We start from the raw sequence: 22,028 nt of genomic DNA on the forward strand, positions 1-22,028 counted from the left end.
CAAAAAAAAAAAAAAAAAAAAAAAAAAAAAGAGGGCAGAGGGATCTCAGGGGGCAGCCCAGGCGGCTTTCCGGCCGCCTGATGGTGTCACAATAGGGCTCAAGAGACTCAGGAAGGGCCTTGCTCTTGCGCAGTAGAAGCAAGGGTGTATTGCAGGACTCCCCGGGCAAAAGGAGTGGAGCTGAAGCTTAGAAGGCCTTGTTTCCCACAAAAAGGTGGTGATTCAGATGTCAACCACACACCGCAGACTGCAGATGTGTCATTAGTGCTGAGGACGAGCAGAAGTGCTGAGAGAGTCAGGCGGGTCAGATGCAGACTAATTTCCAGGAGCCCACTAAACACATCCTCCTTGGTGCCTCAGGAGCTGGCATGAAACCCATTTTACAGGTCAAAAGACTGAGTCTAAGCCCAGCGCAGTCTATAATAGGGGGGTGTTCCACCAACACGGGGTTCCAGTCTCTGACCTGACAGATTGGGTATCTGACCTAGGGCGAATCATTTCCTCTCTTTGGGATGTGTGATGGAGATTCTAATGCCTATCTTGAGGGGTAAGTGTGAAAATTAAAACTACAAACAAAATGGCTGTCAGTGGTGGGGCGCTCAAGACATGCCAGCAGCAGTGGTAAAGCTGGCTGACCCAGTAGTTAAGCCAAGCGGCTGAGATCACCAGGCTAGTGGCAAAGTCCTATCTGGAAGCAGAACCTAAGCAGAGACTGACTCTGCCAAGCGGGAAATCCAGAGGCTGGCAACGTCGCTGACTAGCACACAGATCTTGGGATTTATACCCAGGACCACAAAATAAATAAATAAATAAATAAATAAATAAATAAATATTTATTTATTTATTTGGAGAAAGAGGAGACCAGAACCCAACCCCAGATTGATCATTGTGAAAACCTGTGTGTGTGTGTGTGTGTGTGTGTGTGTGTGTGTACTGGGGGATCAAACTCAGGACGTTGAGCTTGCCAGGCAGGCACTGGGCCACTAAGCTATCTCCCCAGCTCTAAAAGATCCCAGTTTCTTGCTTGCTTGTTCACCCCCCTGCCCCAGCTTTGGCTTCGGCCCTACCTTTGACCACATTCACTTAGTGATTTTTTTTCAAAAATTGGCTTCAAGCAGAGTTTGGTGCCCACCCTTAGTTGCAGCATTTAGGGAGGTTCAGGCAGGAGGCTTACAGATTCAAGGCCAGCCTGGGCAACTTAGATCTTGTCTCAAAATTCATTTTTAGAGAAGGTCTTTTTGGTCTACTATGTAAACCACTTCTTTTTGAGGATTTAGTGTGATGAGCATTTTTGTTTTTTTACCTAAATGGTTTGTGCTTTGGTAGGGAGAACAAAGGGGTATTATTAACAAGACCGTGCTAGTTCAACTCGGGACACAAAAGACGGTCTAAAGTCTACATTTCTGAGCATTGAAAGAAAGTAATGTTGGCTAAAACAAAAGCACTTAGTAACTATTGGTTGATTCTTCAACATAAGCAAACCCCCAGATTTCCTCTCCTGCATCATGCATGCAACAATTAATTGACTTTAAATAAACTCGATCTCTGTCTGTCTGTCTGTCTGTCTGTCTGTCTGTCTGTCTGAGCCCCTGCTGGAAGCAGGGCTAGCACAGTATGTAGTGTCGGGGATCGAACCATGGTCCCTATGCTTGCCTAAGCTTGCCTAAGCATGCACTTTACACCACTGAGCTATCTTGCCAGACAAGAAACTTTATTTTTTTGAAACTCTTTTATTTTTTTCTCTTTAAAATAAAATATAAAATAATAAAATATTAAATAACAAAAAAAATCTGTTTGCAGATAAAAGTTACCCCAAAAGTACAGTTATTTAAATGAGCCTTTAAGGATCTTCCTAAAGAGTAAAATACTCTTTAAGAATAACTAAAATGTCTTTTTCTTGGAAGAAAATATGAGTTGTAGGGTAATAAGACATAAAGTGATATGTAATAGGAGAGGAGCTTGCCTAGCTATTTGTAAACTGTTCTAAAATATTAGGCTTTTACTTTGTATAAAAGAATAAACGGGTCTGGAAGAGAAAAAGAAAAGTATAATTTGATTTATCATTTAGCAAGATCTTGTCACTGCTGTGGTAGGCATTTTTAAAATTTTTTTTAAACAGAGTACAAAATATTATTAGAACATAAAAATTACAAGTGATACAGAATTTCACTTAACAAAGTAATGTGAACTTCACAGTATTTGTTGTAATGCGTAGTGTTGTCTTCCAATCAGTTATTCATATTACCAGATCTATGCATGCAAAATTGGGAGAATAAAGAAAAAAGAAATATATAAGAAATGAAGAAGGGGCAGGGGAGATGGCTCAGTAGAATAAGTGCTTGCCTGGCAAGAACAAGGGTCTGAGTTCAATCCCCAGTTTAAAAGAGAGAGAGAGAGAGAGAGAGAGAGAGAGAGAGAGAGAGAGAGAGAGAGAGAGAGAGAACACAATTGAAAACAGGAGACAAAACTCGATCTTGAACCACATCCTAAGTAATAATTGCTGAAAAAAAAAATCTAGGTTTTGATTTGCTTATAATTTTTTTAAGCACTCATCAAATAAACACAAATAATCCAGCTTTTTATTTTATTTTATTTATTTATGTGTGTGTGTGTGTGTGTGTGTGCGCGCGCATATGTGTATGTGGCCAGCTCAGCCCACCAGGGGGCGGGGCTGGCTGGCATGTGGTGCTGGGGGATTGAACCGCGGTCCCTATGCTTTGCTAAGCTTGTTCTAAGTAGGTGCTTTAGACCACTGAGCCATCTCACCAGCCCCTAATCCAGCTTTAATAGTCACTTTGGTCACAACTCCTCACCCACTGCGACCTTGGGGACACTGAGTCCCTGTGTGTGGCTCTCAGGAGGAACACATCAGGTTGGACGGAGGCTGTTTTATAGGACGGACCTGGCCCTGGCCTCTCTGCACATGCTCTCTGTGCTTGGAGGCTCAGTGACCAAGCTTCCGTGAAGGCCATCTAGCCTCCTGGCACTCACTAGTGAGAATCTAGACACAATGGCGGGTGTCTAGGCATCCAGAGTGGCCATTTTATCCTGGACTTGGCCCACTCCAGGGAACAGCCCAGGAGTATTTTCCCAGCACCAAGAAGCAAGTCCCTAGCTGTTCTCAGTGCTGTCTAGGTTGGCAGACCAGGTCTCTATTGCTGGGGCGGGGTTCAGGGGAGTTTCCAAGGTCTCCCCTATATGAAGGGAGTCCACACCCAACTATGAAGAAAGAGGAAACTCCCAGCTCCCTTCCTAGCAAATGTCTTCAGGGAGTGAGCGCTAAGGTGGGAGAGGTAGAACTGCTCTTTTATAAGCGTGCTGCCAACCCCAGAAAGGCAGCTTCTTCCAGGAAGCCCTTCTGGACTGATGCAAAAAGAACTGTCCCATTTCTGTGGGCTTCTCTGCTTTGTGGGCAGCATCCCTCCTCTTCATGAGGTCCAGGACACCCTGGGCAGTGGGCACTTCTCCGTTCCTTCCCTCTGTCCCCTGGTATAGCACAGCTCTGTCTTGTCCTACCTCCAGTACCTCCTCCTCCTCCCCTGACTCTGTATTCAGCCTTCCTAGCTGGAAAACAACTGCAAATGCATCCACTCAGTGCGGCTCTTGAATGGTAGACTAGCTACCCACCCCTCTCCTATTGATGATTCCTTATCAATCTCTTAAGAGCAACTTAACACAGATGGACCCACCTAGGCCGATCATGAATAGCTCAATGCTTCCATCCAACCACTTCTAAAATAAACATTTGGCCTTCACGTTTCTAAAAGCCCTGGAGAGCTATACTTTGTGCTTCCATGAATACTGCCCGAGCCAGAGCTCTGATGATGAAGCCCGATGCTCACAAGAGAGAAGCTGACAGCCAGGATTCTATTTGAAAACAAGCTGCTCTGGTGCAGGGGCAGACGTGGGCCCTGTGTGGCCTCGTCATGCACACATCCGTGATGGGACTTCAGAGGCCCAGCACCAGTGCCCCCTCCCAGGGTCCTTCACAGGGCCTGAGCACCCCAACATCCCTCTACCAACAGGGAGCTCCCCCTCCCCCCCGCAACGTGCCCCTTTGCCTCCTTGGCAATGACGATAGCATCTCCAGCCCTTGACTCGCTAGAGGAGCTCAGAGCAGCAGTAGCCAACTGTGATAGCTTGGCAACTGTGAGCAATTGAGCCTTACTGGAAAACCAAAGGGCTGCTGGGTAACTTCAGGAAAGCAAAGCACTCTCACGTCCCACAGCCCCCCAGCCCACCCACCCCCAAACCTAGCAGATGGCATCTGACGGGTCCCTGTGGGTCCCCAGCAGCCAGAGGACCTTTCAGATGGGTGTGGGTACGCCCACGGTAGGGCGAGCCTCGCAGGCTTGGCAGGGAAGGGCGCCCACAAGTCCTTTTTTAGCTTATGTTCAAAGAGCGTGAGCAGACTGACCGTACAGATCTCTGGGTCCTCACTGCCCAGCTTCCTCTCCTCCGAGGGAAGGGCCTGCCACAAATTGCACATGTGCATCCTGTCTTGTTCTTACGTTGTCCAAACACTCCCTGGGTCAGGGCTAATCTTGGCTGCAGGGTACTCTTGATCTATACACCCATGACAAGCAGGATACAAGTTTTGAAGCCCAAAAAGCACAAACCAAACTGAGACCTCTGAGCTAGGGAGTGTGTCAGCGGTTCCAAGCCAGCTCCTGCTGAGAAGGTATGTGGCCAACATAAGAGTGGACAGGCCCGCCACGTACAGCTACACAGGCTGCGCACTGGCAGACTTAATGTAAGCAGCACCCTCTGCAGTGGTACAGAGCGGTGACGCCAGGGATGAAATGAAGTTGTGGAAGTGCCATCATACCTGGACTCGGTCAAGAGCTCAACATGTCCCAGGGATGGGGCCAGTGTGGCATGCAGGACAGGGGATCAATTGGGCTCACTGACTTGCCACAAATGCGCATGCAAAAGAACATTCAGGATATGGCACTAAGTGGCATAGAGGATTTATTGGGTGAAAATTTTTAAAGTACACAAGCAGGGCCAGTGAGATAGCTCAGCAGACTAAGCACCTGCTTTGGCAAGTACAGGGACCAGATACGGCCATCTTTAAAACCTCTACGGAGGGTTAGAAACAGGCCAACTGGCCCAGTGTGTGCCCTTGCCAGACGAGGAAACTGAGGAGGTAGGTAGGAGAAGCCAGCCCAGAGTCACTAAGCAAGCTGGGAGCCAGCCTGGGATTAGGATCCCAGGGTTTCAGAAACAAACTTCACTCCTCCAAGTCCTTCTCCTCCCTAGACGCCAGGATCACCTTCCCCGTCAGCCCTTTGTCCGCAGGGCCGGGGCTCAGAGACCTGACTATTTTTATATCTTTCTCACAAACACTCCTGATCACTTACAGCATGCTCAGCATTATTCTCCAATGCTGAGGATACAGGGGGGGACAGACACAGTCCCTCCGGTGGCACACTAGTAAGGGGTTAGCACATAAGGGTGGCTCTTGGGACAGAGTGGAGAGTGTTCTTATTTGTAGGAGTTGCCTAGGAAACTGGGGAGGAGAGAGTGATCCAGGCGAAGACAGATGCAGACACCACAGTGCTTGGAGAGAGGGTCTGAGAGGTTCCTGACACCCCCTACCTGTAGCATGAACATGTGGGCTCACTGACTTGCCACAAATGCCACAAATTTGCATGCAAAAGAACATTCAGGATATGGCACTAAGTGGCATAGAGGATTTATTGGGTGAAAATTTTTAAAGTACACACGCAGGGCCAGTGAGATAGCTCAGCAGACTAAGCACCTGCTTTGGCAAGCACAGGGACCAGGGTTTGATCCCCTGTCCTGCATGCCACACTGGCCCCATCCCTGGGACATGTTGAGCTCTTGACCGAGTCCAGGTATGATGGCACATGCCTGTAATCCCAGAGCAGAAGAGGCTGAAAACAGGAGGATCCCTATGAGTTGGAGCTGCGTAGTGAAACCCTGTACCAGATACATGAATGAAGAAAAAAAAAGAAGAATGAAGTATGCACACAAAGAAATAGAGTGTGGACGCTCAAGGGTGAAAGGCACAGCTAGCTCTGGACCTGGGTATTTCCATGGGGCGTGGGACATCCCTAGTCAGGTGATGGAGGATGTGTACTGCCACCTTCTGTCGGGTCACCCATCTGGTGGCCCTGTTAGGGGGCAAACTGCGCACAATTTAAGTTGAGCTCCACTGCTGCCGCCACCCACTCAGGCTGCTGCTGCTTTGTCAGGGAAGAAACCGCGGTTTACAGGTGCGAAGAACTGGTCTAAGGTGAAAGGGAATGGTCCTGGCTTACTGTGTCTTGGCAGAAGAGAGCTACAAACTGGGCTTGAGTGACATTTGTGTCCTGAAGTTGTTTTTGCTTTAAAGGCCATTTTTTTTGGTTGTTGTTTTTATGTAGTGTAGGATCTACAGGGATTCACTAAGTAGATTGGACTCATAGTGATCCTCCTATTTTCAGCCTCCCAAGTACTGGGATTACAGGCCTGTGTCACCACGCCCAGTCTCAATTGCTGGCTCAGCGTGCCCCGGGGACGGGGCCAGGACTGCTTGTGGTGCCAAAGCTGTCTCTAGTCTGCTGAGCTATCTGGCCATCCCTAAAGGACAATTTTAAAATTCTGATTTTTTTTTTTTTTGGTCCTTTTTACCTTTCTTCTATCCTACCCCAAAGGCATAGAAGAAAGCAGGGGCCTAATGGGCCCGGGTGAGGGTCTGGAATCTATGGTGAAGGCGGTGGGGACTGGAGAGAGTTTTGAGCGGAAAGTTCAAAGAACCGTCTGGTGTTTTTTTAAGGTTATTTTGGCTGCCTTGAGTATAGCTTGGAGCTGAGCAAAATTAGAACCAAAGGACCAGCTAGAAGATTTGCCGAAGTGCAGGCACCAGGCAACAAGGATGGTCTGAGACGGCACAGAGAGACACCGTGGAGAAGCTGGGGTGGGGCCTGCAGAGCTCATGAAGGGAAACAGAAGGGCTTCTGGCGTGGCATGAGCACCTCCCGGATGGGAGGCTTGGGCAGCGGCTGGAAGAGAAAACTAACGGCTCCCTCCTGGCTATGTGCAGCCCGGAATGCTGCAGGACACTCAAAGGACAGTGACATCAGGCAGCGGGTCGGTGGGTAGCAGAGCTCAGAGGCCTTGGCCAGGGCAATGTTGGGTTTCCTCAGGAGCCTGATGTGCGCACGCAAGCGACTGTATGGAGGGTGGGTTTCAGCGGGTTCAGGCTTTCAAGTGAGCTCACACCACAGGGACCCCTAATGTCGACGCTGGTGTTTCCGCATCCTCCACAGCAGCTCTGGAAAGCTGAAGGAAGGAGCTCCACTTGGAGAGAAAGGGTGCATAATGTGGGCCGGCAGTGCTCAGGAATCGGACTCTCTCCTTGGAAGACTTGATCGCTGGGTCCTCCCCGCCTAAGCGCTGCCTCTCCAGGACCCAGCGGGGAGCTATGTTAATTCTAGCCAACTTCAGCTTGTGGTTTGCTGTTTCCAGTCTCTGAGCCGACAATGTCTCCTTCACCAGCACGTTGGCAGACGCCTGGGCTTCCGGAGCCCGACAGGGGTGCCCTGCTCTCGCTGGTCTGGGCCCCTCCCTCTGCCTCTGTTCAGGTTGCTTCCCCCAGGGTCTCTGGCTGAGCCCCGCCCCCCCGCGATAGCACCCCCACTGCCCTTGCATGACTCCCTGTGACTCAGAGCATTCTCCTAGCGCTCCACAGTTCTTGGGGATCGCAGAGCTAAGGTCAGCCAAGAGCGGTTTATCTTGCACAGAATACACCACCGGGGAATGAGACAGGGACGGGAGGGTGTTGGTGAGCCTGCAACACGATTCACGTCCTAGAGGCCACCACAGTGCAGGCAGATCCACGACCCTTCCCCCTGGGGAAGGCGGACATTGGTGGCCACAGCCTCCCATGAAACCAGCCTCACTCCAATGCACCTCCTAGCCCAGCTGGAGCTGCGCGCTGCCAGGGAGCCGGGTGGGTGTGGCTGGGGACCTCACATTTCCCTAATGAGGTCATCTCCCCGAGGCTTCTCTGGGGATGGAGAGCTATGCTCAAACGGTGGGGAAAGATGCGCCCTTCCAGCGCTGTGCTGGTGCTCAACCCCTTTCAGGCATCCTTACCATCCTGCCACTCAGGTGCCTTCTGTCCCTTAAACCTGTGTCCCTTCTCTTCATCCCCATCAGGAGAAATCATTCTTTCCTCTGGACCAGTTCGTACTCTGTCTTGACAAATTTGCATGCACACACATACACGCAGACTCACGCATATACGTACAGACACACGCATGCACGCACATACGTGCAGACGCCAAGGACGCAGACGCACGCACATGCACGCATGTACACTTGTACGGACGCGCCAGGTTCCCTCAGTGGGTAGCACTCTGACCTGTGCCAGGGCTGGGGAGTCCCAGCTAGGAGGCTGCCCAGGAGGCAGGGCTAGTAGATGCGCACCCAAGTGTTTCCTTTAAAAGGCAGTGGGCCTGCCTGGGGGATCGTCCCTCTCCTGTGAAGACCCAAGAGCAGAGCGGGCAAGGTGCCTCTGAAGTTCAGGAGTGACTTGGTATCAACAACCCCACTCCTGTCACAGCCTGGGATTCTAACAGCAGCAGGATAGACAGGGCTGCGTGTTGCATCGCTGTGGCTGCAGGGTACAGCATATTCCAGAATGTTCTGGAAGCTGAGGGACACTTGCGTTGACCTCACATGCTGTAGGGTGAGTCCTGGAAGCCAGGCTGAATGGGGACTTGCAGGAGGACGCCAGCTGCCTGCTCTGGGTGAGGCATGGCCACCCAGGATCGCCTGCCACTCATTCCCTCCAAGGGAGATGGATTTGGAAATGAATCCAGAAGATGAGAATACCAGCTGTGAACTTTTTAGACCATCTGGGATACTGATGCCCAGAGAGATGGACACCTTGTTCAGGGTCACACGGCCAGAAAGCGGCACAACCCAGGGGAGAAACAGGTTTCCTGATAACACAACTTAATTCTTACAGAGGAAGCTTAGCTCCCAGGAGGCAGGCATTATATTTGCAGGCTCTTCTCCGAGTCCAGCTGTGGTGAAGTCTGAACTCTGCCCACTGGCCTTCACCATCCATCCCTCCTGCCCCACCTCTCCTGGGCCTGCCATTCCTAGCAGACCCCAGGAGGAGACTCCTCCGTCCTTCGAAGGCCCCACATTCGTGTTCTCAAGGAATCCGTGCAAACAGCCTGGCATCTGTGAGTTTTGAATTAAGAGAGGTCTCATGGAATTGTGGTGTCCTCATACCCACACACCCTAAAGCTCATTGAGGTTTTAGCAGCAGTCCCGCACTGGGACTGGGCAGAGCTTTCTGTGGAAAGGTGACCACATGGCTGGACACCCTCCCTGGTCCCCATCACTCTGACATCTGTGTCCAGCAGCCCCTGCCAGGGAAGGAGGGCCCTGCGGCCAAGTCTCCACAGTGAAAGCAAAGGGACAGGGAACTGGGGCTGGATAATGCTGAGTTTAGGAATCATTTCCTTTAATCCTTTCCTCTGGCTTGGAAATTCAAAATATTATCATTTTTGCCTGGAGATTTCTCTTCCCAAACATACTTGGCTCTGGCTGACAAGAAGATGAGTCTGCATTCCTCCACTCCAGCTGGTCTCCAATTCCAAATTATCTGCAAAACGCGAGACAGTTGCTCGTGTGACGGCAGCTGGAGGTTAGCCACATGTCTGCCTGAGAGAACCTGGGGGCCTGCGCCAGGCTGCACCTTAGATGTCAGAGGCTAAACCCTTTACAGACAGAGAATCAAGCTCAGAAAGGCAGAGCGACTTCCCATGAGCCTCCAGGCAAGTTCATGACAAAGCTGAGCATAAAGCTCAGCTCCTCTCCAAGCTTCTGTTGGCTTCCTTTCAGCTCCGCTATCTTACAAACACATCCGCTAACCCAGCCAATGTGGCTGTGGATCCTGATGACCACTCTACTACTCAGTGTGGGCCTGGATCACTATAGGCCCCAAGCAGACACTGCTGGAAGTGGGGGCCAGAGAGGGGGTCATATAGAAGTCTCAGGGAGTAAAGAGGGTGGGAAGAAAAGCTCCAGACTCAGAGGGCTCCCTCCTCTCTCTGGGCTTTATTTGCTCCTATAACAAGGGTCCTTAACCCAATAGGGTAGTTCTCAAACTCTGTGTATCTACTTTATCTAAAAGATTCAGAGGGGGCCAGGGAGATGGCTCAGTGGAATAAGCGCTTCCCTGGCAAGCGCAAGGACTTGAGTTCAATCCCCGGTTCTACCAAAAAAAAAAAAAAAAAAGATTCAGAGCCTGTGAGGAAAACAAGGTTTAGAGACCAATAGACTACTTGATCCCTACCTTCCCTTTTTAATCTGAATATCAAACACCTTGAAATAGAAAATGGACCCATGCTTTCCTACCAGCCACGGATGTCATAGGAGTTGAGTTCCCATAGAACGTTAGCAGGCAGCAGCTATATAGTTTACCCAGTAAAGTTGAAATCAAAAGCCATGCATAACATGGTAATATGACAGTCATGACATTTTTTAACACACCTAAATTTCCATTTTGACATAAAGTAGCCTTTTTAGTTACTCGTCTTTCATACGTAAGAAACTTTTACCCAACTTGTTGACCTTTAATGGGATGTCATTGAAGAAATTTGTGACATTGCATGGACTGGTTAGGGCCAAGGACATAGCTTGGTGGTACTGTACTTGCCTGGTAAGCAAAGTCCTGAGTTCAGTTCCCATTACCAAAATAGCAATAAGAATTATTCACTGTCTAGGCTGTTTAATATCTGGGCATCTCTATAATGGCGCAGACACAGAACATGTACATTGTGTAAGTTTTTATTAACAGTCTCAATCCGAACGAAAAGTCTTATCACCATGAATAATCCCTTTTTTTACATTTTGGAAGACCTACACATCTGAAGGCATGTAATACATTTAATACACCGTGAGAGTAGTAACCATTGTCATAGCCATATGAAAACTCTTGTTAATTTAATTTTGTACCAAAGCATCTCTAAGTCAGAAAACCTTATTGTTTTATTTTTAGAAAACTTGACATTGACCAATGTAAACATATCATGATATTTTAATAACATTTATTGGGGTGTCTCCTATAAGGCTACGGAGTTCACTGGGGCCTCCCGTTGATGAACAAAGGCTGAGATGTCTTCCCAAGCAGCTGCTGTGTTTTCACCAAGGGAGGCCCTGACCAATAATTCTCCAAGCCTGAAGGGAGCTCATTTAGTTACCTTAGCAAATGTCGGGTGGCCTATAAGAAAACTAACTTTGATATCATATTGACATGAAACCCATGTGGAAGCATGCTTTTTAAATTTATAAGCCAATTTAAATTATGAACAAATGGTCCAAAAATGCAAAAGAAAAAGAGAAAAAAAATGTTGATCTCAAATAAAAATCAGCTGTTCACAGACAAGACAAATGGACCAATGAACATCTACAGAGTCTGCTTAGAATATCAGAGTGCACTCAAATATATTTTTGGCCAAATTGAAATAAAATAACTTTATATGGGCCAGCCTGATAGTTCAGCGGACCAAAGCGCCTGCTCAGGCAGAGCACAGTGGCTGGGGTTCAATCCCTGGCATGCCGTGCTGTGCACTGAAACAGAGATTGAGACCGGGCGTGGTGGCGCACGCCTGTAATCCCAGCACTTGGGAGGCTGAAAACAGGCGGATCACTATGAGTCTGAGCTACAGAGTGAGACCCTGTAGATCCCCTGTACTAAATGCAATAATAACAGTAATAATAGCAACAACAATAATAACTTACAGTTTTAGAAGTTTATAATCATAAGTAGACAAGTCAGAATTTTTGTAGGTCAATTAGCAGAGCTCTCAGAAGAATTTGGAAGGAACAAAATCTGTTATCTATAATATATTATTGTCTTAAGAATATTGGCAACAGGGCTGGGGAGATAGCTCGGCAGTCTATGCGCCTGCCTGTCAAGCACAAGGACCTGGATTCGATCCATGTACCACATGCTATGCCAGCCCCAGAACCCCGGGTGTGCCATTCCAGTCACTGGAACCAGGGGTGGAGGTGCACATCTGTAATCGCAGCACTGGGGAGGCTGAGACAGGAAGTGCACTATGAGTCCAAGCTGTGTCATGAGACCCTGTACCGGGTGAATAAAAGGTTTTTTAAAAAAAGAATACCGACAACATTGGTGTCCCTTTCTCTCACACAGCTCTCCGCTCAGTCATCTCCACATGCTCCACTACCTGCCCAGACCTTCATTCTCATCTTTGGTTACCATCTCCTGGACATCTGGGGTCAGCTCCTCTAATTGGCCCCAGGTCAGGTCTAGCCCCATCCTTGTCTATTGGTTGTGGCCCAGTATCCAAGGCATCGCTGGCGCAGGACTGAAGCTCATCTTCTTGAGAGGTGGAACCGACTCCTCCTCTAGCTCTGGGCCCCTTGTGTAGCCCGACAGCATACTGTGCACCCCGATAGGCCATTCCGCATTCCCTGGAAGGATACAGGCTTAGCCTCAACCTGTATGTGTCTGGGCTGCGCCCCCCGCTGTCCACTATGAAGCTTCTCCCCAGGTCCCTTCGTAGCTTCTTTTACCTGATGGAGTTGTCTTTCTGCCACTGTCGTCCCATCATCCCTTGTAGGATTTTAATAGTCTATACTGCCAAGTGAAGTCTATCATGCGATAGAAATTTTGTAGGGAAGGATTCCCCTTTTCTGTTTAGTAGTTGAATTTTGAGCATACAGTGAGTGTGTTTAAAGATTTTTAGACCTTGAGAGTTAAAAGGAATTCCTGTGGTAAGGAAAATGTAAAGAATTTTACAAAGTGTCTGGAAGATAGCACTCCTATAAGCGGACCATTGTCAGTAGTAAGTGCCCACGGGTAGCCAAGGGCCACCGTAGGAGGTGCCGTGGGCCTCAGCTCCATCACCACCTGGATGTCAGTGGACTGTGGTGTCTCATGGGCATGGTGGGCTTCCGGAGGCATCCACGGCAGCAAGGCCAGGTGGCGACATTGCCGCCCATTACTGCCTCCTCCCCTGGGCACTGGCCCGAGAGCCTCCAGCCATGGAGCACAGTGAATGCCGTGGAACAGGCAGGCCTATAATTTAAAGGCTAAGCAGGGCCATGGCAGAGCTGGGGCCACAGCACGTGGGAGGTGGGACTGGCCAGGCCTCCACCCTGCTGCCCACCCATCACAGTCCACAGTGGGACATAGAACCGACTCCAAGACGGGTCCTCACGAGCCACCTACAGCACCAGATACAACCTACCGTGCCAAGCCAGGCCGGCTCACCTCGGGGAAGCTCTCTGGGCTGTGGTACCCCTTTTGCCTCCATGATGAATGACAGCCCTATGGTCACAGCCCTTTCCATGGTGGAAGAACAGCAGTCCCAGGCAGCTCAGCCCTGTGGTGCAGCCCAGTTTCTCTGAACTGAGAAAGTGGATGTAGCCACTGATGGTGCAGTTACGGTTGCTGGTTTTACTTCGGGTGGCTGTGAAGTGAGTCACTGCGAAACACTTCCATAGTGCGGAAAGTTCTTTCCTGCCCTCCCATAGCTCCTCCTCTATCTAATTAAGCAAAGCTAGTGGGTTTGGGGCCAGCCAGATAGCTCAGCACATTAAAGCCCCTGCTTAGGCAGACATAGAGACCAGGCAGGGACCGGGATTCGATCCCTGGTGATTGCGACTGGGCATGGTGGCACACGTCTGTAATCCCAGGGGTTGGGAGGCTAAAAATAGGAGGATCACTGTGAGTCCAATCCATGTAGTGAGACCCTGTAGACCCTGCACTAACTACATTTTTAAAAAGCTAGTGGGTTTAAGTTCTGTTGGTGGAGTTGTTGCTCCACTGTCCTTTTCGTGTGTGGGACTTGGTTTTAAAATAGTGTTTTGAGCCACTCTCAACAAGCATACAAACATCAAGATATTCTCTAATCCAGGCCCACAAAAAATAAATACAGGAATGAACAATGCACCAAGCATTTCTGGTTACAATGTTTTACACCTGATGAACTTGGTGTTGATAGTGTCGGCGCCCCTCTCTCCCGCATGCCTCCCTCGAGCCCCTCTGGTTCCTGTGAGCCTGCTTTATTTGCGTGTGCACTTGGAGGTGTCCTCTCACCAGCTGTATGACGAGTTCCACGTACCCCTGATCCCTGTGCAGGCGCCAAAGTTCTCTGACTTCCTGGGGAAAGGAGCAGACAATGGAGGATAAAGAAACCAAGACAGGAGTTAGAATGCAGAAAGCTTAGGTCAGATGGAGGATGGAGGCCCCCTTCTGGGGAAAAAAGAAATGCCTGGTGCAGGTTGATGTCACGTGACAACCCTCTGCCTCTCAGCTTGTTCATGCATCTCCCCTCAGGTGCCTCATTGTCCCAGGGCTGGCTTTGCTTCAGCTTTGCATGTGTAGTAATCAATCTCCAGCTTCAGCCACTCCCCATAGTCCATCATGTAAGAGCTAGGCTGTATCAGTTAGCAATTGCTATAATGATGGTGTATAACAAATAGCCCGTCAAAATCTGAATGATGCACAGCAATCATTTAGCTCACTTGTCTGGGATCAGCTTCAAGTTAAGCTCAACTGAATGACCCAAGTCCTCACTAAGACTGCTCAAAGTAAAAACTAGGGACTGCTGTGCCATCTAGAACTCGGCCACCCACTGTGCCATTTGCCATTTGCCACCTGTTTGGCTCGAGGCAAGGCATCAGATTCCCTGCGCCTTAGCTGTCTTACTTAAATAGAAAGGGCCCCATCCCATCTGCCTTTTAGGGTTGTCATAAAGGGTGAGTGAGTTGATGTGGTCACGTGCCCAGGGCTGGGAGTCTGGTGGTGACAGGCAGAGCTGACTTTTCTACTTACATTTGACACATTTTATTGAGTACCTTTGGTGTCCCAGGCCCTGTGGCAGGAATTCAGTGATAAGACCCCATCCCTGCCCTCCTTGCTCTGAGTCCTGAGACAGGAGGAGGTGTGTGGAACCAGTCATGGTCAGTGCCCACGTCTTATCTTGTCACTTAATATGTTCTCACTAAACACTCTGAACAGGAAGCTACTGGCAGGGTGGCTGTCTTTGAGGCTCACGGTCCAGCTGCAGGAGGCCGAACTCAGCCTCAGACCCCAGCAATGCCCCACCCTGGCGCTGTCTTCTCTGACATCTATCTCTAAAACCATGACCTTGGGCACAGGGCAGGCTGGCTGGCTACAGGGCGAGCCCACCCAGCTCTCCCACCTACACAGAAGGCCGCAGGGCCACATATGCCAAACCCAGGCGAGCTCGGCTCATTTCTTTCTCACTGTGGAACGTGTGGGTTTTCTTTGTTGCCTCCAGGAGGAAGCCCAGGTCGCCAAGCCTTCTTGCTCAGGGCATGTTGTCTTTTCTCCCTCCTCTTCCCACCCCCCTCTCTGGCTGCAGTTTGTTCTTCTTGGGCCTCGAGGAAAACTGGGGACAATGTTAGAAAACCTGGGCGACGTTCCCAGCCTTCTTCCGCATCATGGCTCTCGCTCTGCAAGGAAAACAGAAGTAGTGGCTGGCGCAGGGCACCGCAGCACAGAGCAGGCCCGGCGAGGTGCTGAGTGGTGGACGGCAGCCAAGAGACGTCCATGAGGCTCTGGGGAGTGGCTTCCCTCCGCCCAGGCCCCAAAGCTGCAGCTTCCTGGGGACTTCCAGAGCCCTCGTGACTCTGCCCCAGCCTGCTAATCCCGTCTGCCTCTGTCTGTTGCACCTCATGAAACGAGGGGCTCACAGACAGGCCTGTGGCAGCAGGGCCCCAAGGGTGGGACCCAGGAAGGGCGGGGCTTTGAAGAAGGGACTGGACATGGACAAACCTGGCAGAGGCCACTGCAGCACACTGGCAGCTCACATGGAAGAGGAGGGCTGCGTGGCAGAGGCGGGGTGGCTGAGAGTCCGCCGGGCTCTGCCTGGCCTGTGGGGGCTGGCCACATGCTGGGCTCCACTGTGCCTCCACTAGTTGACTATATGATTAGAACAGCAAGGGCTAGGGGCTCAATTGAGTATACAACGCATGTCTTGCATGCATGCAGCACTGGGTTTGGTCCCCAGCACCCCAGTGTATGTACCTGCACCTATGCCTCTGTCTCCATAGCTATCTAGGAGGTATGAAGGAAAACTACAGTAAATATCTACATTTCTAGAAAACCTCATGACACATTGCCATGAATCCCCTTCAAAGCATTTCCCTTGTTTTAAACACAGTTATTCCATCGTCCTTGCCACTTTCTGAAGCAGTCCTGAAAATCTTTTATAAGTCTCTAGTTATGCTGCTAGGATCACCTCCAGGTCCTGGACCAATTCAAAATCTTGAACTGGGCAGTCATTTTGAACTTGAGGACGAACTGGAAGCCACGCAGAGACTCCCTGTGATGCTCTTCACAGGGCTGCCCTCCCTTTGGGGGGACCCAGCAGTGGCCTTCACTGCATTTTCAATCATACCTCAGGAAGATATGAAAGAAGACTTCCAGAGGTGTTTCAGAAAGTGGCTGGGGACATAGCTCAGTGGCATAAGCACCTGCTTGGCAAGTGCAAGGTCCCGAGTTTGATCCCTAGTGATGTTAAGAGAGACAGAGAGACAGAGAGACAGAGAGACAGAGAAAGAAAGTGGCACTGGCAATGGGGTAAACATATGTAAAGTAAGGGCTGTGGACATGAGTGCTGTTATTTTTACTCTTGTTGTCCAAGTCGTAGAGGACCATCAACGCCTTAGTGAGGGAGCTAGAGGGTCAGGAAGGCAGGAAGGCGCCACCACAGCCTGAGTCTGTCTGCACCTTCTGGACACAGGGAGGAGATAGACGCTAAGTGTTTCCATGGAGGTCTCTCTGAAGAAGCCCCATAGGAGGAGGAGGCAGGGAGGAGGAAGAGGGGAGGCAGGGGGGAAGCAGCTGGTACCCCAAGTGGAAGGACGTCTGAGCTGCCCGTACTAAGGTGGTCCCAGAGTGCAGACTGCTTTGTGGCAGACATGTCATCGGAGCTGGGCCTTGAAGGCTGAGGGGGAGGGAAAGGAACCTGTGGGCTCCATGAAGGCACTAAGCCTGCAGAGAGCGGGGGCTGGCATAATCCCAGAAGCACACACATCTGCTGGGCAGTGACCTGACCTCTCGGTAATGGGTGCCCTAGTGCCCTGTGGCAGGCACGGGATTGTTCTTTTTTTTTTTTTGGTGGAACCGGGGATTGAACTCAGGTCCTTGCGCTTGCCAGGGAAGCGCTTATTCCATTGAGCCACCTCCTCGGCTGGCACGGGATTGTTAAGCAAGATTGGGAATTGGGAAAACTTCCTGGAGAGGATACATGTGGCCCCATGCCAAGGTTTGAAGGTAACAGGAAGTTCATGAGCAACTCAGACAGGAAATGGCATATGCCAAGGCCCCGCCGCAGAGGGGGCCTGGGACGTCTGGCAAACAGAACAGGGATGCTGGAGACTAGGCCCCAGGGAACCAGAAATGCATACAAGATGCAGCTGGGCAGGCTGAGGGCCTTCAGGCTTCTTGGAAGGTTCTAGACTTTTCTCCCAAGGCCCCTCGGAAAGTGGGAAGAGGAAGGCTGCAGTGAGAACATGTCACGTGTGAGCACACAGTGGGCACATGGTATTGAGTTAACAGTAGCCACGATCCCATTTAGCCAGTGCCCCAGCACTTGGGACTTCCCAGCTGCTGGGAAGTGATGGCTGCACCTTCTCCTGCTGTGAGTGAGTTTGAGAACAGTGCACCCCACGTGTGTCATGTCTCGGCTCCTGTTTCCTCCTTGGGACTGATGGTTTGTGGTTTTTGTTTTTGGGGTTTGTTTTTTTTTTTTTGGGAGGGGTGCATTTATTTATTTATTTACTTATTGTTTTTTTGAGACAAGGTCTCACTATGCAGTTCAGACTGGACTTGAGCTCACTTTGTAGCCCAGGCTGGTCTCAAATTAGCAGCAGTCCTCCCTCACCCTCCCAAGAGTTGGAACTACAGGCCTGGGCCACCACGCCCAACCCTAACTGATGCTTTTTAAAAAGTCAGATCCCACTCTGAGGAGGGAGTTGTGACTCGGCCTCCTGCCCACAGGAGAGCATCCCAGGGCAGTGTGTTACTCCCCTTCTGCCACCACTGTCAAGAGCTAGAGACTAGCAAGCAGCTCACGCGGGCTCCACTGTCTCTGCAGTCAGCCTGGTGATTCCCAGCAAAAACGACTTTGCTGAGTTTTGTTGGTATGAAGGGATTATACATCTCTGTTGGCAGAGGGTTTTGTACTCACCTGGCAACAGAGTGAGATCTGGTTGGAGTGGAGGTTTGAGAGACGGACCTGACATCATTTTTAGGAACTCCATTCCCTGGCTGCTTTGCTTTGATCACAAGCTCATGATGGCTGGACTCTGGGGAAGAAATGAGCACTTTGGGTCCCTTCCTGTGGCCCGGTTTTGCTCATCTTGTCCCCAGGGAGGTTGGGGTGAGGGAACTGAGGGGGGGGCCAGTCCTGTATGGACAGAGTACCTCATAGGGACCCCCCAGCTCCTGCCACAACTTGGAGCACCGGTGGCCTTCCTGGGAAAGGCTGGGTTTCCAGAGAAGGTGACTCAGCCCCCCACCTAGTCACTGAATGACAAAGTGTTCAGCCTCCTGAGGCATGGTGGTCTGTACTTCACAGGGTTAGTGTGGGATGTGATTGATCAGTGTAAATGAGTGGATAAGGACCTAGAACAACACCTGCATGCTAGAGGCCCCTGTGAACAAATAGCCACAACATGCTTGTGCCAAGAGCTCTGAGGACACTGAGGCTGAGTCAGGGTGTGGGCGGCCTGGTGACAGATCCGATGGCATAGAATGGAGCCCAGGCAGGAAAGGGGGAGGAGGAACAACCCAGGCAGAGGGGACAGTGGGTGCTGACAGAGAGTGGCAAGGCTGGCAGTGTGATTGGTGCAAGAAACCTTCGTCCTTCAACAGGGCTTCTGAGCAGAGGGCAGGGGAGAGCTATCTCCAGGGACCCGGATGAAGCACTGCCCCACAGTCAGTGAAACTGTGCAATGTGTGTGTGCGTGTGTCTGTGCATGTGTGTGCATGTATTTCCATGTGCTCACACACGTATTTGTGTGTTCATGCATGCATATGTGTGTGTACACGTATGTAGGTATAGGCGTGTGCTTGTATCTCTGTGTGTGCATGGGTGTGTGTAAGTGTATACACACATATGCATGCAGGTGTGTGTGTGTGTGTGTGTGTGTGTGTGTGTGTGTGTGTGTGCGCACTCATTCCTGGAACAGCACAGGATGGTGAAGTTCTCTCTGGAGCCCCGATGCTGTCACCAGCTCTCCATCCTCTGTGCCTAGGGCTCTCCTACCATGAGTCCCCTTCCCCAGGGCTGATGGGTCTGCCCGGTGTGGGCCAACTTGCTGTCCTTCCCTGGCTCCACACCAGGGCCACAACACAAGTCCACATGTCAGGCCAGGAGTCATAAAGATAGAGTTAGCAGTCCCGTGGTCACTTGCTGCCACTGCCCCCCCATACTGCAGCAGGTGCTCCTCGTGGGCCACGCGGCTGTTGCCCCCCAAGCCCAGACTTGACCTCAGGCTCCTTCTGAACCCAGAGCCCAGACAGCACTGTGGGTGTCCTGGGCAGGTGAGAAAACGTGTGCTGCTGCCCTGCGCCACCGCCTTCCAGCCTCACCCCCTGCCCCAGAGTTCCTTTGATTCAGGAACTCTGCTGAGGGGATACAGGCACATGTCATCCATTTACAGGGCCAGAAAAAGGCAGGTGAGAGAAGGTGGAACCCATCAAGGTACAGCATCTGCAGTTTAGAACTGAAACCCACTAGCTTTTACAAGGAATGTGAGTCCCTGGTTTCCACTTTTAAAAAGAAAGAGTGAAAGAAACTACTTGTTTTAGTACAATAGGCTCTGCTCAGGCGGTGCCCTGGGCGGGGAACATGCCCAGCTTCAGAGGCTCCTTTCAGAGGCTGTGGGGTCTAGGGCAGGTGGGCCAACCTCTCTGCACCTCGGTTATCCCTTTGCTGCCTGCCCCAAGGTGGGGTCGTGAGGATAAATGACAACATGCGTGTGAGTGCTCTTTGAAGTGTGTGTGAAGTCTCCTGCGTGGGAAAGGGGTGACGAGCTACGTCTTATCCCATGGATTGCTCTTCACTGCCTTGAAAGTTTGGGCATGGGCAGGATTCTACCTGAGGTCCCCCGACTGAAATTTGGTGGTCCTGTTACTGCTGACAGCCGGGCAGGGTGACAAAGTAACTTGGGTTGAGATCGAGGCCCTGAAAGTGCCTCATGGATCAAGGAATCACAAGGCAGGGACCGTGGTTGGGTTGTGAGCTACCCAGCCCCACTGCACCCCAGGTCAATGGGCCTCTCCAGTGCCACATCAGGGCATCTGCCAAGTATGCCAAGCATGCCACAGTGCCACGCAGAAGAGACACAACATCAGGGCAATCTTGCTTTCTAAACCTATTCTTAAGGTAACTGACCCAGTCCCACAAGACCCACCTCACTCTTGAGAGGTCCAGTCCAGTCTCTTAAGAAAGACATGAGGGGCCAGGGAGATAGCTCAGCAGCTTGAGCATCTGTCTGGCAAGCACAAGGTCCTGAGTTCAATCCCCAGTACCAACAAGAGAGAGAAAGACACAAGTCCGTTCATAAGGGTGGAACCCCACGGTCTAGTGATCTCCCAAATGTCAATAGTATCTTAATTGGGAGTCACCTTTCAGCATGAGCTTTGGTGGAGACAAAGCACACTGAAACCTCGGGAGCACCCTACATGTGTGTGTCATGTTTCTTGTGATTTTTCCCAAAGAGGAAAAGCATTTGGCAGTCAGTGGCTACGAGACCGTAGCCAAACAGGGAGACGCTGGAGGCCGCGGCACGGGGTTAGGGGAATTTCCTCTTGCAAAGGCGGACAGAGATTCACAGGCAGGTTCCGGCAGAGATGAGAAGAGGGAGGAAGAGAGAGGAGGATGGGAGACAGGCCCTACAGAAGCTAAGAGAGGCACGACAAGAGGAAAGTAGCAGAACAGGAAGCGGGGACACCAGAAACTCCGTAGGAGGAGCCTAGTCTGCCATTCAGACGCCCAAAGAGCGGGGTTTCTGCTTCCTCCATCAGCTGTTGAACTGCCCGTGTCAGGGGAGACCAGGTGGACCCTCCACAGTGGAGGCCCCGCCACACCCCAGGCCAGGCCCCCACCTGCCTGACTCCCACGTTCCTCCTCTCGCACCCAGGATTCACAGACACCTTCAACATGGACACGCGGAGGCCGCGGGTCATCTCGGGCCCCAAGACCGCCTTCTTCGGCTACACAGTGCAGCAGCACGACATCGGAGGCAAGAAGTGGTGAGTAACAGCGGGGTCCCCCCACCTCCACCCCCAGCCTGAGTCCAGCCCCTGCGCGGCCTGCCCTGTCACCTAGAGCTCAGCATGCTGGTGGCCGAGTCTTTGTCCCAACGGGTCAGAGGCCAGTCACTCTGCAATGACTGATTCTTCCCTTCATGGTCTGTTTCCCATGCCCCGGGCCCTGTGGTCTGTGGACATCACCTCCTCTGGACCACGTGACAAAGATATCGGGCAGCTCAGTGCGCCTGGAATTGCATGACTCATTCAGTGGGGGTCAGCTCAGGTCCTGCCCTGTTAGAGAGCTGTTGGGGGCTCTGCTGGGCTGGGGGTGGGGTGAAGGGAGCTGGATATCAGACCAAGTTGGGGGGTAGAAGGATCCTCATGGCCACTGACTGCCAAATGCTTCGCCTCTTTGGGAAAATCGCAAATAATATCAGCACGCGCGCCTGGCACTGCTGTGGTTTCCTCATGCTTTATCCCCACCCAAGCGTGTGCAAAATGTGACTCCCAGTAGGATGGTGTTGAGGAGTGGAGGGGTCCCTAGGAAAGCATGTTAGTCCATGGCTCCCCCTCCCCGCCTGGGTGGATTCGTGCCTGCCTTCAGAGACTGGATTAGGGGTCTCAGGAGCCAGATGCGTCTTGTGAGACTGGATCAGGGCGATCATAAACGGAAGGCTCCACCTCTTTTTTTTTGGAACTGGGAATTGAACTCAGGTCCTTGCGCTTGGCTTAT

General features: G+C 51.1%; 1 protein-coding gene across 1 annotated transcript in view; it reads left to right on the forward strand.

The window, feature by feature from the left end:
* Itga11 (integrin subunit alpha 11) overlaps positions 1-22,028 on the forward strand; it is a 104,113-nt gene that overhangs the window by 6,569 nt on the left and 75,516 nt on the right. Inside the window, exon 2 of the mRNA XM_023712636.1 lies at positions 21,184-21,295. Within this exon, the coding sequence (XP_023568404.1) occupies positions 21,184-21,295 (112 nt within the window). The remainder of the gene's footprint in view (positions 1-21,183; positions 21,296-22,028) is intronic.

The sequence above is a fragment of the Octodon degus genome, unplaced genomic scaffold (assembly GCF_000260255.1).
Source record: "Octodon degus isolate 3935 unplaced genomic scaffold, OctDeg1.0 scaffold00026, whole genome shotgun sequence".
NCBI lineage: Eukaryota > Metazoa > Chordata > Mammalia > Rodentia > Octodontidae > Octodon > Octodon degus.